The 18748-nt window shown below is 45.7% G+C and overlaps 1 protein-coding gene across 10 annotated transcripts in view; it reads left to right on the top strand.

Moving 5' to 3' along the window:
- Window positions 1-18748, top strand: part of TNRC18 (trinucleotide repeat containing 18) — a 176805-nt gene that overhangs the window by 134905 nt on the left and 23152 nt on the right. For 7 of the 10 annotated variants that reach the window (XM_075899657.1, XM_075899665.1, XM_075899661.1 and 4 more), the window contains 6 exons: window positions 19-194; window positions 1535-1671; window positions 2042-2170; window positions 4008-4182; window positions 5672-6035; window positions 11822-12094. In XM_075899657.1, coding sequence (XP_075755772.1) covers window positions 19-194; window positions 1535-1671; window positions 2042-2170; window positions 4008-4182; window positions 5672-6035; window positions 11822-12094 — 1254 coding nt within the window. The remainder of the gene's footprint in view (window positions 1-18; window positions 195-1534; window positions 1672-2041; window positions 2171-4007; window positions 4183-5671; window positions 6036-11821; window positions 12095-18748) is intronic. The other 3 variants (XM_075899662.1, XM_075899660.1, XM_075899663.1) reach the window with 2 other exon arrangements.

The following is an 18748-nucleotide window of genomic DNA, read 5'->3' as shown; positions in this document are numbered from 1 at the left end:
CCTACATTTTCTCTTAAGCAGGTCCGGAGAGCTGCCTGGTCCGACCAACGCTAGAGAGCTTGCTGGCTGCCAGCACTCATGTGCTAATGGAGGTTCTATCAGCCCCCTTTATGGACAGTCTAAAAACCATCCGGCTGCCTCGAGAGTTGAATCCCAACAAAAAGTACAGCTGGATGCAAAAAAAAGATGAACCTGTAAGTAGCTGAGCTAGATGGGATGTTGCGAACCTACCTCTATTTCCTCCTCCCGCCACTTGTCATTCCTATGACCTATTTCCCTATTGGCATTCTCCTTCTCAGCATGGCAAACCTAGACCTTCCTCCCAGTTGAGCAAAAGTCAGTGGGGTGTGGCTTCATTCCATTTCTTGTTTGTGCATCGGCCTCATTGATTTCTGCAGGGAGGGACGCAGCTTTGGAGACCCTGTGTACTTGTTGTTTGGAGCCAGCAGGAGAAGCTCTTCCGCTAGCCATTTGGGGACAAAGAAAGATGGCAGCAGGCTTCCCCGTCTTGGAGATGCAGCTGCAGGTTCTTTAGCACCCGGAGGTTTAGGGATAGAGGCAGAACGCCCAGGGACATTTCTCCAGCTGGGTGTTTGAAGGCTGGTTGTGGTTTGAACCATATTTAAATCTGACCTGGAAGAGAAAGAGATCTTTGGTTTATCCAGCCCTAAAGCCTTCTCACTTAAGAATCAAAGACAATAGAGGCCGTCACTGGTGGCTCAATGTCTCCCAGCAGAACAGGAGCCTTCCCAGGCCAGATTGAAACCTCCAGCAGCAAGTGAGAAATTGCTGAATGCGTATGAACCTCCACGCTCCTGCCTGGTCTGCAAATCCCATGCCAGCTGGGGGGCTTTCACCGTAAGGTCCCTTTCCTGAAGTCGCTTGCTTGTCTGCCCTGAGACATTTAATACTGTTATTATGTTAAACCCTAAAAATCCCTGTATGTTTTTAATAATCCACGGGTATGGAATGGCAGTAGAGGTATGTCCTAGATGCACCCCCATTCCAAGCCCTACATTGCATCCAGCACCTTTCCAGCCAACAAAGAGGAGGATGTGACCTAGTTTAGATCCGGTCTGTTCTGACCCAGACTTAGTTGGAAGACACTCGCTGCTCAGCTGTGGTGACCCTTTGCTCCCCGGGGCTGGTCAAGCTGCCTCTGCAGGGCTTTGTAGCTCTAACTCACTTGGAGAGTAGTAGTTTCCCCGTGGTCCCCTCATGATAGTACAGAGTGCTGCTATGAGGCAACCTGGCCGGCCAGCCAGCCTGTTAATGCTCCCTCCCTTAAAAGTTAACATACAGTCTCCATTTGAAATATGACTCTCTGGCCAGTAGTAACACGAGGTAGGTCCCTTCCCTTCTGCAGCTAATGTGCCGCTGGCTGTCTAAACGGTTGCACCCGTGGGACATCTTGGCCCTTGCGGAGCTGTGAGATTAGAGAACAATAACACATGTTCTAGTCTTGTGGCTGGCATCTGCATCCCCTCTTCAGCCTCACCTCCTCTGTGAAATCTCTCTTACCTCTCCACCCCAGATGTATTCCATCAAGTCTGCCATAGAGAACATGGATGCCATGGAGCTGGACTACAGGATGAGACTGGCAGAGCTGCAGCGGCGCTACAAGGAGAAGCAGAGGGAGCTGGTAAAGCTACAGCGACGCAGAGACTCCGAGTAAGTCGTACGGGTTGCTGCTTTTTTTTTTTTTTTTTTTTTTGGCCGAGCAACTTCTCTGCCTCCAGGTCCAGCAGACCATTCGCTTCCCCCGTCTTCCCTCCAGTGGTGCGTCTGCCAAAGCTTTGCAAAGCGCTGCTAGGCTAGGAGAAGGGCAACCTGACGGCTCGATGAATGCAAGTGGGCGTGCTTGGCGTCTCGGTCGTTGGCGATCAGTGGGCGACCCGGTTAGGGAACCTTTGGCTTCCAGGGCTCGGCTTAGCGGTTTGGTGCCAGACCACGGTTCTGGGTTGGCTTGCGCTGGTTCAATTGATTGCATGTGATTTTGCTGCTGCCTTGGCTAACGGTCAAGCGTGTGGTTTTTTTAAAGGGAAAAGCATGACGAGAAAAGTAGAAGCTTGGCGAGAAGAGGCCCTGGAAGGCCCAGGAAGAGGAAGCATGGATCAAGCGCTCTGTCGCCCCCTAAGGAGAGAGGGAAGAGTGACAGCAAGAGCGGAAAGTAAGGCTGGAATACGGGGAGGAGGGGTTGTTGCACGGCGTCCTGCCGGGGACGGCCTCTCGTACGCAGTGGGGGTCCCTGCGTGGTGGTGTGCTGGCAGGGCGCGTCCATGGCAGCAGGCCGAGGGCACGGCATTGTGGTTAGAAATGTGTGTGTAGCCCCCCGGTGGCGGTGCACGCATGTGGCTGCAGCAGCAGGGCTGGCACGTTGGTCGTGTGTGTCTGGTGGAGCCGTGCGCGCAGGCGGCGGAGAGGTTCTGTGGAAGGCGGAGCCAGGGGCAGGCGGACTGCGAGGCGCACGCAGAGCTGAATGGGAGCTGCCCGAGGCAGGGGCTGTGTCTTTGGCCGTGTTTTGTACAGCGATTAGTGCACGGTGGCCATCCGAGCCCTGCCGCCACGCAGTGAGCGTCAGTCAGTAGTGAGGCTAATGAGTTTGATGGAAATGATTTCACAAATCTGGATGACTTCTGTTCTGCGGCATTCGTTTCCTAGGGCTTTTCTCCTGTGCTTCTGCCATCTTTCCTGTCCCCTCTGTCCCTTAATCAGTTGGAAATGGTTTGGTACCAGCACCTCCCTCGCCTGGGGTGCCCACTCATTGCAAGCCCAGCAGGTTTATTTGGGCACCCTGTGCAAAGCCCCGCTGTATTTCTCTGCTCTACTTGCTCTCACTGGCTGAGTCTCTGATCCTGGTAGCTTGGCACAGGCTAGCTCCCCAAGCTCTGCGTTGTCTTCACAGGACTTTTTTCAAAGGGAGGAAGGTGCCTGACGTCCATTGACTTTGACCTGCTCCAGCCTGCCTTTGAAAAGTTGCCTCCTTCATGTTTTGCTTCTGTGCTTTGGTGATTGGAAAGGCTTGGGGGGTCGCCGCCAGGGGTCTTGTGTGTGCATTTCCATTGGGGCCAGTTGTCATGGGAACTTCCGGCCTGGCACTGGGAGCGAAGCCATGTACACAGCTGGCTTCAGCTCACCTGACTCAAGTAACACGGTGTTGGTTTGGTTTTGGGTTGGGAGCTACCAGGGGAAGTGAGGCGGAGAAAAGGCTGCTGTTTGCTACTTCTGGGAAGTGAGGGTGCTCTCTGACATCAGTGATTTCATAGACACGGTAGCCGCTGGATCACAGGCTGAGTATACTATGAAAGTGGCGGGGGGGTTTGTCTCTACGTAATTATATGGTAATTGGCAAGGATGGGAATGGGGAACTACAGGCCGTGTCCAGCCTTGTGAAGGCGTGGCCGTGGCGCTTTCACCATCGGCTCACCTCTCCATCTGCATTCGTCAGAAACCGGATGGGGAGCACTGCGACCTGTCCTCCGTACTCCTTGCTGAAATGCCCATCTCCCATGTGCTCAGGAGCAGCCATTTCTGTCGGCACGCAGCTAGTTGGACACCTTTCAAGTCTCCTTAGATCCACAGAATCTTAAACATTAGAGGTGGGAACAGACCTAACTGGGTGTCACATCCTTTCTTCCCCCTCCTGGTCCTAACCAGAGCAGATGATGCTCTACAGCTTTTTTTTTTCCAGTGCACTTTCCAGGCCACTGAGTGGGTCTCACCACTTTACAGGCATACGGATCTCTGACTTGGGCTTATAGTCTAGCGAAGGCAAAGGGAGCTCACTGGCATGAATCCAGACAATGGGCTGGATTCTCGGCTAGTGTAGGTTGATGCAATTCCATTGAAGTCAGTGGATTTTCCCCAGCCGAGGATATAACCCCAGGTGGCTCATAAGATCCTTTAACTGGGGAGCTGACCACACTTCAGTATTTGCTAGTGATTCGCAAGTGGGGCGGGGGAGGGAAAGGGCGATCTCGGTGACCGATTCTTTGCCTGGCTTGCAGACTGAGCAAGTCCTTGCTGCTGTCCGAAGACTCTGAGACTGGCGAGGGGATGAAGAAGAGACACAAAGGGCCCCTCCCTGAGGAGGACGAGGATGCAGAGAGCAGTGGTGGGAAAATGAAAGGGAGAAGCCAGAGCTGGGACGAGCATGATGGAGCATCGAGCTTTTCCAGTGAGGTCAGTGCTCTTGTGGTGCGTGGGGGGCTGGCGTTCCAAAGAAAGAGGCAGCATGGTCTAGTGGATGGGGCATTGGCTTGGGATTCTGGAGGTGTGTGTGGGGGGGGGAGAGGAGCTGTTTCTCTCTCTGCCACTGCCTTGTTGTGTGACGTTGGGGATATCACCTCACCTCCCCGAGCTGCTATTTCCCCTCCCACCCCTTCCCTGTGTAGACTGGATGCCCTTCATGGGACAGACTCTCTGGGTGTATGTGCACCTAGCAAAAGGCATCCCCGGTCTCGGATGAGGATTGTAGATGCTCCTGTATCAATAATAAGATCATTGTCAGGAGGCTAGAGACAGAAACTACCTAGCAAATCTCAAAGCAGCCGCCTTTGTGTTCCTGTTGGAGCAGTGTGTTCAAGGCTGAATGCAAAACCCAATACACCTAGTCAATATCATATCCCCATGCCTGCACGGGTACTGTAATTAGTACAACTGTTAATTGACTACATTAAAAAGTAATCTTTTGAAACCACAAGGCAATACTGACACGGTTAAAATATATCAGCGTTGCCATTTCTCACAAATGTATCCTGAGTCTCATGACATTTGGTATTTTTCTGAAAGCCTCCACTCCTGGAGTCAAGCGATTAGCTGAGAGACTCAGCTGTCACTTTGCAAAATAAGGAAGTTCCTGGCCTTTCTGGCAGTGGAATAAAGCTTGGATACAGGGCCTGACTGTACCCTGAAGGTTCAAAATTAAGCGGGCAAATAAAAAGAACCCCAAATGCATTGATTTTTTTTTAAACAACCTCATGATTTTGGCATGACTGGTACCAAGTATCACAGGGCAAAGCATATTTTCTGTTCCATCCTGTGTGTGGCACATGCCCACAGAAATGCCCTTGGAACGTCAAGCCTGAGGAGACTGTTCAAAGGGAAGAGGACACAGCAGAGGCTACAGCCGGCTATGGGTTAAGTCAACGATGGGCAACGTAGACTAGTGAGTGGGCCAAGTGAGAGTCCTTCCTTCATTTCAGGAGCCTGCAAGGCTGTTGTAACCAAGATGGTCTCCCGGGATAAGGTAGTTTTGTACCTAGAATTTGCAGGATGTGCCGACTGAACCCTAGCAGCTCATAGATTGGATGCACAGGTCGCAGCAGGCTGCTTTCGCAGTCAGTGTTGTGTGCAATCTCCCTTCCCGCTTAAAGTGCGTGTCACTTGAGTAATAGGAGTAGGAAAAAAAACCTACGTGGACGGAAACCAGTGGAATCCTGATCAGTGATAAACAGAATATCTTGTGGGCCACACACAGAATCCTGATGGGTTTCATGCAGCTCTTGGGTTGCAGATGCTCACCTTGGGGTTAAGTCATCCTTTACTAGGCCTTTTTGAGGGGGGAGGGGTGAGGAGGAGGGAAGTGCCCAGTGAACCGAAATCTGGTTCATCGTGAGAGTTAAGGCTCAGGGGTATTCATATGTGGCCATTCTCTCTCCCTTCCCTGCAGCTGAAGATCAAGAAGAAGAAGGTGGCGTCAGATCAGGAGCAGCTGGCAAGCAAGCTCGACAAGGCCCTGTCCCTTACCAAACAGGACAAGCTCAAATCCCCCTTCAAGTTTGCAGACTGTTCTGGAGGGAAACAGAAAACCAGTGGAGGTGGCAGCAGATACCTGTCCCCCCACGAGCACCTGCCGGGCAAGGACGAGAAGAGAAATCTAGCCAAGAGCCTGAGCCTGGTGCTAAAAAGTGCCAAGGAAGGTAAAAACAAAATGGCCACCAAAGTGCAGAAGATGGAGGTGGGGTTAAAAGTCAAAAATCAGCTGAAGGTTTCCCATTCACCAGCAATTTCGGAAGTTAGCAGCTACTCCTATAGTAAGTAACCTCCCGGTTTCTCTCTCTTAATTGTGAACGGTTGTTGGGTTTTGTGGGAGCTTTTAGCCTTTAAGTGACAGCATCTTGGGCCAGTGCGAGATGAATTTAATTTTGCTTTCCAGTGGAAAAACTCACCTCCTCCTTGGTTGACTGTAGACTCTTGGGGCTTGTTTGGAGTGAATTGGCAGGGAGGGGGGAGCGGGATGGGGGATTGTTCTTTCCAAAGGCAGCGAACATTCAAATGCATGTTGTGCATCTTGTGCTGGATATTCTGCCTATGTTGAATTCTGCTGACTTTACAAAGCAGGGAAGGCAGGTTTTTCAAATACATTGTTTCCATCTAGGGCTGTGGACTGTCTTAAATCCTAAACTTTCCTCTCCCTTCCAGCTTCACTTGCTACTGATCCCTGGTTTTTTGCTAATACATGCTCTCCATTCATCTGCAAGACCAGCCTTCAGGGTGTTTGCCTCAAAGGTTGAGTAGTAGTTGTCTTACTACTTTGTTCTTAGGGGGTTATGTAGGGTTGACTGTAGGTATATGCTAAAGAGACAGCTGTCCAAAGGTTTATAACAGGTTGCAGGGATAGTCCTGAGAATGGCATGGTCATTAAAAAGCCTGTCACTGCCCTTCCTTTCAGTCCCTTTGGTGCCTGCACTCCTCCTAAGCACATTTCCCTGTTCCTGCCTAGCTGTCTGCTCCAAGCGTCACCAGCTCTCATTTGGACCCCAAAATATTTTATGTTGTCTTCAACTTCCCCTTTTTGAAATAGAATTGCAGCTGATGCACAAGATTCTGACTTTGGGAATAAAGTTTTCCTGTGACCTCAGGACATCCTTTTGGAGGAGAAAAGGCCACAGACTGAAAATGGAGTTGAGTTGGTGGGGAAAAAGGAACAATGAGCAATCACAATGCTTGGAGGAGGAGGAGGAGGGCAGCACGAGTTCATCGCTGCAGGAATAAATGCACCTACAGCTGGTCCCTTGTGCCTGTGTGAAGAACATTCGGCACTCATGCCCAGACGATACTGCCCAAGGGGGACAGGGTCTTGTCAGCTGTGAAAGTGGTACTAACCTAGCCACCCGGGTTCATAAATTCTCCCCCCAAATCAGCCCCCCGCAAGGATTTCATTCTCCTGTTGCTGGTCTTAATAGTCTGGCTGTTGTCCACTTTTATGTGGAACAAAAAGCAGTCGTCATGGGACAAAAGAAAAGGAGAGGTGGGGGAGAGAATCTGGGGAAACAGCAAGATCTTTTGCATGCTGCTTGGTGCCACTGGAAGGGGGGAGAAGACTTTATCAAAAAATAAGCCAAGCTAGGCCAGGAAACTGTCTCTAATGGCTTAGACAGAAATTTGGGTGTGATGGCGGGGGCAGAGGCCTCCTAGGTTTGGGATATTCTTAGGGAGCTGGTCAGAATTATGTGCTTAAAGTCAATCGAACAAAAAATGAAAACCTTCTTTTACTGTTATGCAGTTACCAAAGTCCTGTGTGAAAACCCTTGTAGGGGTGTAGCTACAGATCCCACGACTGGAGAAGGAGATTCTAACACTGCTCTGATCAAATTAACGTGTTCAATCCAATTGGCTATTGAAGCGGCAAAGTGGAGGGGGAGCTTCTGAAAGGGAACGGAGCAGCTTGTTACTGAACCAGAAATGTCCCAGCAGGGAGTTGGATGGGGTTCTCTGAGAAGGATAAGCAGTGATGGTGCCAGACCAGGGGTGGGCAGTACTGGTCATTGGCCATGGTTTGCCATTCCCTATCAATGGGAGCTGCGGGAAGCAGTGCAGGCTGGGCAATTGCTTTCCACAGCTCCCACTGGCCTGGAAGAGCAAATCGCAGCCAACGGGCGCTGCAAGTGGCCATGCCTGCGAACGCGCAGGTAAACAGTGTATGACAGCCTGCCAGGTGTTAATCCTGGTGAGCTATGTCTGGCCCACGGTAGGAATATGAAAGTGTAACAGCTTCATGGTTACACACAGGCCCCCGTCAGCCCCATGCTGATACAGAGTTAGCAGTGCGGGGGGCACACGGGCAGGAACAAGTTACGTGCTTTTAAGCCAGCTCCCCGTGTCTATTGGCTCCCTGGGAGTCATCTGCCCTCCCCCCATATAACTGCTGAAATTTTCAGTGGTTACATGGTTAATTAATTAAACACATTTTAACATCTCTAGCCCGTGAGCCACTTATTGCCCACCCTTGTACCAGAGCCTGCTGGTTTTTACCTATAGTCTTAAAAAGACTCAGGGCTCCTAGACATGCTCCACACCCCAAAATGGAGAATGATCCTGCACAGGGCTGACTGGAGACCAGCTGCTGATTCAAACCAGTTAGAACTGTCCCCACTATAGTGTCCACGACACTTTGGAATTAATGGGGCATTCACGAGTAGGGATGTAATAATTCATATCCACTCTTATTGGATCCTTTGGGTACCAAATACTTCGTTGTTCTACTCCTCAGATATGTGTGGAAATATTGGGCAACCTGTGGTCGTTATATGCCCATGGGAAAATATTAGTTGTGTAAAACATACTAATCCAGCCCCAACATCGTTTATCATCAGACTGAGGGAAGAATTCCAAATGCCCCCTCCTCTTTTGGTGTCATTCTATCATAGCTCATAATGGAGGCCTTGTTCTAAGTATTGCAGTTTGAACAATGATTAATCAGTCAATCCACCAATCAGCAGATGGGATGTAGGCTATCCCTATTATTTCCTGGTTTGCAAGATCAAAATACCTTCGTGGCTTCTGGATTCATGTACAATAAAGACCAGAGCTGTCATCCTCTAGTGCAGGGGTCTCCAAACTTTTCAGCCCGAGGGCCGCATTAACTATCAAACAGCAGTTCGGGGGCCGACTACACACTTGAGGTCCAAATAAAAAACAATCAAAACACGGATGTTGTTTTTAATTATTTATTTAATATTATTTTATTCAGTTATTATTTAATAACACATTGATACACTACACATGAACACCTGTATTAGTGTGAATGGTGAAATTGTTTCCTGGATGCCAAAATAGCAGACATTTCTGGCTTTAGATTTGTTGTCCCTAACATCAACAGTAAAAAAGTAAGCAGCGAATAAGGTTTTGCAATGTAATGATCGGTTGGAAAACATAACGCACTACTGCGTGCCTCTATTTTACTTCGGTAAAAACATAACGTCCATGTAAGCGGCGGCTGATCTTGGCAGGATACACGTAAATTTCCGTAATTTTTTTTCCGTAGAAAAAAGGTCTCCACGGGCCGGATGAGAGGGCCTCGCGGGCCGCATCCGGCCCGCGGGCCGTAGTTTGGAGACCCCTGCTCTAGTGCAATGTTTCTCAACCAGTGGTACGAGTATCCTTAGGGGCACTTGAGAAGTATAGGGGGTAAGTCAACACAACTGAAATTTGGAGAAAACTGAATTATTGTTTTAAATTTTACAGCACTTTATAATTTTTGTATTTTTTACACCCAAAAATTTCATTGCCCGCCCTGCTACGATTAAGTTGTTTAAACAAATATGTTGCAATGGTAGAAAAAAATGTTGTGTGTCTGAAAACTGTAGGTACTTATAATTTTGTTTTGAAAAGGGGGTACTTATGTTATTTTGTGTATTGTAAATGGGGTACTTTATAAGAAAAGATTGAGAAACATTGCTCTCGGGCACTCTGACTCCTGCCACCTATCAGTTTTGAATGGATGTGTTCAAGGAGGATTTTTTGTTGTTTTTACAAAAAATCAAACTGGGCTTTACTAGAGATGTTAAATTTAGTTTTAATCAACTAGTCGATGGAATTTCCATCGATTAGTCGATAAGCACGGGAGCTGCAGCGGGGTTAGTTTCCGGCCCCAGGAGCTAACCCCGCTGTGGTTCTGCCTTTTAAATGTATTAAGAGCCAGCAGGCTCTTAATACATTTAAAAAGCAGAAACACAGCAGCGGAGGAACCTTAGGGCGTGAGTCGTGAATCATCTGTGTCAGCTCGCGCTGGGTCCCCCTCGCTGCGCACCAGCTTTTTAAATGTATTAAGAGCCAGCAGGCTCTTAATACATTTAAAAAGCAGAGGCACAGCGTCTGAGACTGGGCGAAAGCCAGGAATCAGTTGATTCTCAGCTCGCGCCTGGTCCCTGCTACCTCTCTCCTCTGCCTTCCCTGCCCCCTGCGGAGACAGTGCTGGGGGGAACTGGCTTTTAAGCCGATTCCCCCCAGCACCAGCTTCTGCTCCCCCGCCCTTGCTGCCTCTGATAGTGGCAGCAAGACAGGGGGAGAAGCAACTAATCGAGGGACTAGTTGACTATCTGCTAAGCAATGCTTATCAGATAATCGACTAGTCACTTACGTCCATAGCTTTTACACTGGAGGGAATTGCAGGAGCAATTTGAGGAAGGAATATCTGTGCTTTTCTTGCAGATTTCCTTGCAATGGAATAGGGATGCCATAGTAAGAGTGGGAGCACCAAAGAAATCCGTTTGTGCTTTGAGAATGTTCCCTTCCTCCAGCTTCCAAGAGCCTGCAGTTGGGGGTTGGCATTTGTCAAAACTAAAGGCTTTAAGAAGATTGGAGCTTTTCAGAACCCCATTTGCCCAGCAGACGATGAATCTGCTGTACAGCATATTCTTAATTAAATGAAATTTTGAGAAAAGGCTCTGAATGGTGCCAAACCAGAGAATTTGCCGAACTATGGGAGGTCAGTATTATCGAGCAGCATTTCCAACGCTTCTACTGCTTACTGGGCTCTTAGAAGATATTTAGGGCTAAATTGGAGCTAAATAATAGCCCAGAACACTGAGCGCCGGGACTGGTGGCTGCAAACAAACTTTATGGGAGTGCGGGAAACTTGGGCTATGTTTAGACTGTAGGCTTCTTTCGGAAGAGATCTTCTGGAAAAACTTCTTCCGAAAGAGAGTGTCCACACAGCCAAAGTGCATCGAAAAAGCGATCTGCTTTTTTGAAAGATAGCGCCCATTCAGTGTGGACTCTATCTCACATTTCAGCTGTGATTACTATGGATGGAGTGGCCACCAGAGCACTGTGCTTTTTCCTCTTCCCTCTTCTTCCGAAGTAATTCCCTCTTCCCCGTCCACACGTCTTTTTCCAAAAGAACTCTTTCGGAAAAAGGCTTCTTCCTCATAGGTTACCAATGTCGGAAAACCCCCTCTGTTCTTTCAATTTTTTTTGGAAGAATGCAATTGCAGTGTGGCTGTAATTGAAGTTTTTTTTTTGGAAAAACGGCCATTTTTCCGAAAAAAACTCTGTAGCATAGACATATCCTGGGTCACATCCATGATAAGTGGACATCCAGCTCACTAAAATCATGCCAGACCATGGATGTTGCTAGACCAGAGAATGCTGGCCTAGGGAGGTTCAGTCTGTAGTTTTCATGAACATCATGAGTTTTCCATTTAACTCTAAAACAGGTGAAGACTTCTAGCTTAAAATAAAGAAAGACCTGTGTTGTTTGTCCTGGACATAGTATGCTGACTTCTAACCTAGAAAGGCCTGTGTAGAGGCCATGTATTATTATTATTTATTATTAATACATTTAATTTTATTAGCTTCTGGATATCAGTTCACAAAGTAATGATGGCTCTGGACTGTAATAGGAAGGCTAGACTTGAGGTACATCATCAGAGCCATTTAGGGGAAGCTTGCTCTACACAACATCTGATGCGCTCTATAAAGCATTTTCAGTCGCTCACTTTCATAGGCACCGAAATGTCAATTCTAAGACAATTAAGAAAAAAGCCTTGAGAAAATTAACGGACTTAATGCTATTTAAATATTACTTTGACTGCAGATACGGACTCAGAGGAAGATGATGAATCCCTGAAGGACGAGTGGCCTTTACAGTCTCCCTCCAGCTCCAAAGCGAGAGCACCCAGTCTCTACAGCGTAGGAGCCAAAAAGAGCAGCAAGCAAGGTGGAGGTCTCAAGTCAGCCAAGAGGGGCGTGCCTGCCACTAGAACTCTGAAATCTAAACAGGCCGCAAGCAGCAAGCCGCAGTTTTGCTTGCTGCTTCGGGAGGCTGGATCTTCATTCAGTGACTCTTCGGAGGACTCGTTCGATCAAGGTTACTAGATTATAACAAACACAAAACAAAAACAACACTTATCTTCCATGTTTGTAGAGTGAGAGAGTGAGTGTGTGTGAGAGAGAGAGATGGCAACACTTGAGGTCAGCCATTTTTGCTGGTCAAAGTAGGGGCGGCCATCTTTGTTCTTGGCAGCGTAGGCTGCTTTATCAATATCATTTTTTTATATATTTGTATCATTGTGATATTATTATTGGCTGGCTCTTTTAGAGCTTTTATACTGACTGGATTTTAGGCTTCACCTTTCCCCTAGCTTTCCTCTTACCCTTCTTCCCTTCCCTCCCTCCCCCTCCTATTCCTTGATGCCACAGCCACTACCATTTATATTATTTTTTTAAAAAATTATATTTTATTTGGCCTGGGCCTTGTAGAGGTTTGGAAAGAGCAGTTTGGTTTGGTTTATAATGGGATTCTGTTGTGTGGGTGTGTGATGTGATGTTTGTACTGCGATTTGGTATACCAAGTTTTATTAAACATATCGAGTTCATTTTTAACTAAACCTGTGTACCTTGTCTCTCTTGCTGTGTCTCTTATTAGGCGATTTAGGATGCCGCTTCCACTTCATCCCGCTCTGCCTACCCCTTTCCCCCACTCCCACCCAGTAGAACTGGAATTAACATAGTATTGGGCGTTCTCTATTATTCAAATATCCCTATTTGCATTGGCACTTGCTACATTTTCCAGGATGAAACAAACATACTTGTTCTGTCCTCTTCCCTGCTTGTAATTTCATTTGTATTTTGCATAGGTTGTTCATTTTATTTTTTTCCTAATAGTCTTTTGAGACAGGCACTAAAGTATAAATTATTTATTGATATTTATCTTTCTGCTTCAGAAGGGTGGCTTAATATATGGTCGACAATATTTAGAAGCCAAAGTTTTTTTTTATCTTTTATTTAAATTGTTTGCATCATCTACTTTAACCCACAAATGTTCAAGGATGTGAAAATTAGTGAATTGAATTTGTTTTTGCTGGGGAAAAATTCTCTTCCCCACCCCAGCTCCCAAAATATTTGGCTTATTGTCTGCCAGTTGTTAGCTCTTATGTAGGAAAGGAGGTCACACAAAACTTTTCCTCAAGAGACACAAGGTGGTTTCTCTTGTAGAGAGCACACTCATCAAATAATAGTCATGTGGGAGAAAAGTCAAGAGTGTCCTGGAATTTTGGGGCTCAAAATCGCAAAGAAATTAAATAATCTGGACTGTTGAGTAAGGGTAATGGAGTTCCCCGTTGTTCACAGCAAAGTATTAGGTTAACAAAACATTATAAATTTGCACATAGTGTAGCGAAAATCTTTGTAACTGTTACGGTCTACGTCAGAGAGCTTCTGATTTGTTAGAGGTTTTTGATGGAAGCTTTTGATCTGATTTATCTTAACTTCTCCTCTCTTCTCTCCCCCAGACCCACCCTCCCAACAAAAACAAGTTACCCATTTTTAAGAATCAGAACACAGCATAAAAGCTAGAGAGAGTGTTAATTGAGTTCTGAAATCACCTTGCGGATGAATTTAAGAAAAAAAACCCATAAGAAACAACGTATGTTTCAGAAAAGAGATGTTTTATTCCTTAGAAAACCTGAAATGATTGGTGGATTGCCTTTAAGGGCACGGGCTCTGCATTTTCCTTGAAGAATTGGATTTAGCTTCCATTCTGTTTTACCTCCTTTCCCTCCCTCACCTGCTTCTTCATTATTTATTTATTTGCTGCTGCTGCTGCTGCTGCTACTGCTACTGCTGTTGGAAATTTTGAGGATATCAATCCCTTTTAGATGCCAAGTTCTTCAGGTTTATCTATTTAACTTGTTCCAGAAAAAGCAGATAGATAACTTGACCAGAGTCTTAAGAACCCAAACTGGCTGTGGGAATATTTCAAGCAACTATTTAAGATCCTGATTTCAGAGAGGACAGGGAAATCTGGAATAAGGGTGGGGAAGAAATGCATGTAATTAAAGAAAATTCTCTGATGTAATTTAGTGGCTGGTGAGACAAAATGCAAACCATTGTGGAGGGGAAGGGAAGTTTGGTGGGGAAGGGAGGAGGGATTATTGATTGTGAGTTTCCTGCAAACGAACTTTTCTCCAAAGTATTTATTTAAGGGATATTTGGGTAATAGGGTTTCTAATGGCTTTCCCTGATACTAAAACGATTAATAACCTCAGCTTTTCTGGAAGTGCTCGCTTTCTTCTTGCAGCTGCTTGGCCAACCCCTTCACCCCTGACCCCTATCCATGATGCTTTGAATGTCTGTATCGGTCTCTTGCATTTGCTCTCACGCTGCACTAAAGAAGCAAAGTGATTGGCTGGGAGTAGGGCAGACACTGCTCAGCGAGGGGTCACTAACCATGAACCTGAACCTTGAACATTGTTATGTAGGTAGGCAAAATACCTTTTCTTTATGTCATCTGTAAACCTGAGACGTTTCACTGTTAAACCCCATTAATAACAACACTTAGAACATTTGCATTTTCTGGGTGATTTTAGTTTGAAGATGGTCAATGTTCACTTTGATTTCTCTGTCGTGAAGAATCTTGAAAGGAAGCCTTGCTTGAGTGTGTATGTGTGCTGAGGACTCCAGAAAAAGCCCCACCGTTGTAAAACTTCCTTATGGGAAATTTCCTGCTCCCAAACAAAGGGAAGGACTTGGCAGGCTGTACCCAATATAGGAAGCTATATCACCTCCTGTAATGGTACTGCCTTTATCCTGGGGCCATGATCCACTTATGCATTACCAGAACCAATGATATCAATTTCTTAGACTCAACTTCAGAGGCAGGGTAATTGAATCCCACTGGTTTATTATGGGATAAACATCTCCAGCTGGGGTGTGTGTGGGAGGAGAATAAGGAGTAGGAAAGGGGGTGATTTAAAAAAAAACCCATCATAGTGATTGGGGAAATGTGGATCTTTTGTTCTGGAAAGTTCATATTATTTACTTTTTTTCTGGCTTTCAAGGTTGTTACCTGGTTGTAGAAAGTTGACCACAGAAAACCATGTTTTTTGTTTTGTTTTGTTTTCTTAATGGGGACATTTTTTTTTCTTGGAGAGTGAAGAGTGTCACTGTGTTCTGATGTGAGCAAATCTTGCATGGTGAGAAACCTATCATTTGGTAACAACAAACTTTGCAAGCTGTCAGAATGGTAATATTGTAAACTTAGACTCACATTTCTCCGACCCTTTGTGATCTTTTGTTTTCCTTATAAACAGATCATGCTTCTTTTTTCCCATTCTTCCCCCGATCTAGAGAAGTTTTATGCCATAATAAACCAGTTGGACTTAACCACAAGCCTCTGAAACAGATCCTAAGGAACTGGTATAATTTTTTTTTTTTTTGTGATACACCTCATTTCTGGAGTCAGCAGCAGAACACTGGGGAGGGAGAGGGGAAATCTTAAAAGAATGGGAGATTGTGTTTGAGAAACTATGTGTAATCTTATGAGGGGAAAATTTTAAAAACAATGTCCAGAACTGGACAGATCATTCCAGTCTGGATGTGAAGGACCCATCAGCTGTCTAAAGTCTGCCTACACTTAGCCTGCTTTGTGCGCTGTAGGCCTGCTTGGCATTATGACAATACCATGCTGGTTTTTTTTCAGTATGAAATAAATTTTTGTGTGTTTTTACTCTCCTTTCTCCTCTACTCATCCTCTCTACCCTTTTCCAAATCTATCCTGTCTCATCAGTCTCTGCAAACTAAATAACATGCCAGTTTCTGTCCATCATTAACAAAACCTACTCACTTATTACTGTTCTCCTAACAACAAGAAGCTAGGCTAATATAAATAATAAATATTAACAAAACCTCACACCAGCTCAGTCACTTTGAAAGACTAAAGAACAAAGAGAGAAGAGAGTTCAGTTTTTCTTTTTTTTTTTCTTTAATTTGGACACACACATTGAAATTTTGTCCAAAAGGTATTTGGTGGTTCTATTTTATTTGCCGTTGATAGCATTGAGAAACAAGTGAGTGTGTGTTTGTGTGTGTGCGTGTGCACGTGCCTATATAGTGTATATGCATCGGTATGTGTGTATATATGTATACTTGAAAGTTGCAGGTAAAATTTTGAGTCTTGGGTACATTCCTCTCTTTACTTCACAAAGTCTTGGTTGGTTAATGATGTGTGAGAAAAAGTATAATGTGTTGGCATTTTTTTTTCTATATTTGACCAGAGATCAACTTTTTTTTCTCCTGAATGTGTTACGTCCCTGATCCTGAAACAACTTATGTACTTGCTTTATTTTAAGTAGTCCCATTAATTTCAGTGGTAACACCTGCATGTGTGAGAGCAATTATCAGTGTTTAATTATAAAGTAGCCTTTGTTTTTGGCTTTGAAGTGTTGGAGTTCAGCGAGAAGTTTAAAAATACTTTTAATTGTTTCTTGTCCATGAAAAAGTGAAGGGGGAAGGAGTACACGGTTGTGAGAAGAGGGAAGGCTATTTAATGCAGAAATAAATGGTATGAGAGGTGGGAATAGGAAAAATGATCAGTTTTTAGTGGCTTTTATATCTGCTTTACCTTAGTGCATTTGAAATGCTGTAGCCGTTTAAGACATCTTACGGACTCGCATATGCTAAATGAATCGTTGGGCTCGTTGACGAGGAACTTGAGCACTAAATGAGAAGCATTCCCTTAGTCCAGCTGAACTACTCATTTCTTTTTATGATTTCATGTTGGTGGCAGGCTTCCTTCCTTCCCTCATCCACCAGATCTGAACAGCAGACCCCAGAGAGCTCCTAGCCATCAATCTGGCTGGATGCTGTTTGTCTGGGTGTGGTTGTTTGGCTTCCCATTTGAAGTATAGAGGCTGAGCTAAAAGGATAGTAGTATGATGGTTGCCATCTTGGCCTGGAGACTGAAGTGAGGGCCTACAGATACTATGAGCTGCTGAAGTTTAAGCAAGTATCAGAGGGGTAGCCGTGTTAGTCTGGATCTGCAAAAGCGACAAGGAGTCCTGTAGCACCTTATAGACTAACAGATGTTTTGGAGCATAAGCTTTCGTAGGCAAAGACCATCTGACGAAGTGGGTCTTTGCCCATGAAAGCTTATGCTCCAATACATCTGTTAGTCTATAAGGTGCTACAGGACTCCTTGTCGCTTTTGAAGTTTGAGCAGGAGCTCTTAAGCTGTGTACCAGATTCATATCCATCACAGAGGGCACCTCTGAGGTATGCTTGCCAGCTGGTGTTGGCTGCTTCCTGTCCAGTGCTGAAATATTCTCTGCCACTCCTGCCAGAAAGAGTTGTTAGAGCCAAGACTCTGAAACAGGTAGCGTGAATGATCCACCCTAACCTCTTAGCCAAGGAGTGTGTAAACAGAACAGGTGCAGTCCCAGTAACCAAGCTACTGTGCAGTTCACCTGGAAATGGGCTCTTTATCAGACAGGGCAGATTCTTGGGGATAGGTAATGAGAGAGATTTCTCCATTTTTCCCAACCCCTTGGGCTAGTAACTCTTCCCCAGCTCGACGCTGTCGATTTTTAGAGATGGGTTCAGCAGACTACTGTTCATTGCTTTCTGCTTGTGAATTATCTAACATGTGAAACCCTTGAGGGAAATCCCATATCTTTGTCCTTCCCAAGGATTGTGTAAGAGGGGAAAAGGAAGGCCGTGACAAACTAATCTCTCTGATTTAAGCAAATCCAACAAGCATGGCAGGGCATCAGCATTACAACCATTTTAGGCTATCTCATGGGCCTCAAGAACTAGGCTGTTCGTCATGTGACTCTAGATAACAGTCAAGACAAAGCTCCACCCTGGGAGTTTCTGTGGTAGATGGGCCAACGGTGGCCGGTGTGTAGTATGGAGGAGGGAAGGGGGCATCTATAGCTGATACATCTTCAATGGTCTCCATTTTTCCTTCATTGTTAATAAAAATATCATGGGACCTGCAGGTTGGCATTTAGTCTGTGGGAACTTTTGCAAGGAGGGCAGGCCTCAGTTGATGATGAAAGTTTGGGGTTGGGGTTCAGTGCTAGGGATTCATTACTGTCTGGCTGCGCCGTGTTAATGGGAGTGTCTCAGATGCAAGTCTCTGTATGCGGGTAACTTTTGTCTCACTGGTAGGGATGCATCTGAGTTTAAAGGTTGAGCTGCAGAGGAATAAAAGTAGCGCCACTTTCTGCTTGTTTCTGAGAGACATAAAGCTAGGAAATAGTCTTATTTTTCTCTCTCTCTCTCTCTCTCTCTCTCTCTCTCTCTCTCTCTCTCTCTCTCACACTCACACTCACACACACACACACACACACACACACACACACACACACACACACACACACTTTTTTTTGTCTTTTCCTTGCGTGGTGTTAACATCAGAAATACCAGGTTCTGGATTTCCCTGTTTTGTTGGAGGACTGGAGAACTAATGGGATTTTGACACCCCAAACAACCAGGCTGAGCAACTGAAGGGGGGGAAGGAATTTTTAGTGATCTAAAACGCTCCGGTTTGTTAGTAGCGATTAAACTCTGACTCCTGACGTATGTGCTGCCTCTGAAAAATTCAATATGCCCATTCAACTGCTGAGTGACAGAACTCCAGTAAAAATAGGGAAGGCAAAACTGTTTTCTGGTTTCCTGTTGTTTTTAAGATTAAAAAACAAGACGAGGCAAAAACAACCATTGCTTTTCATGGGTTTTGGGG

This window comes from Pelodiscus sinensis, chromosome 16, assembly GCF_049634645.1.
Source record: "Pelodiscus sinensis isolate JC-2024 chromosome 16, ASM4963464v1, whole genome shotgun sequence".
In the NCBI taxonomy this organism is placed as follows: Eukaryota; Metazoa; Chordata; order Testudines; family Trionychidae; genus Pelodiscus; species Pelodiscus sinensis.
Note: the sequence above shows the minus strand (reverse complement) of the source record. Positions and strands in the feature narration are given on the sequence as shown.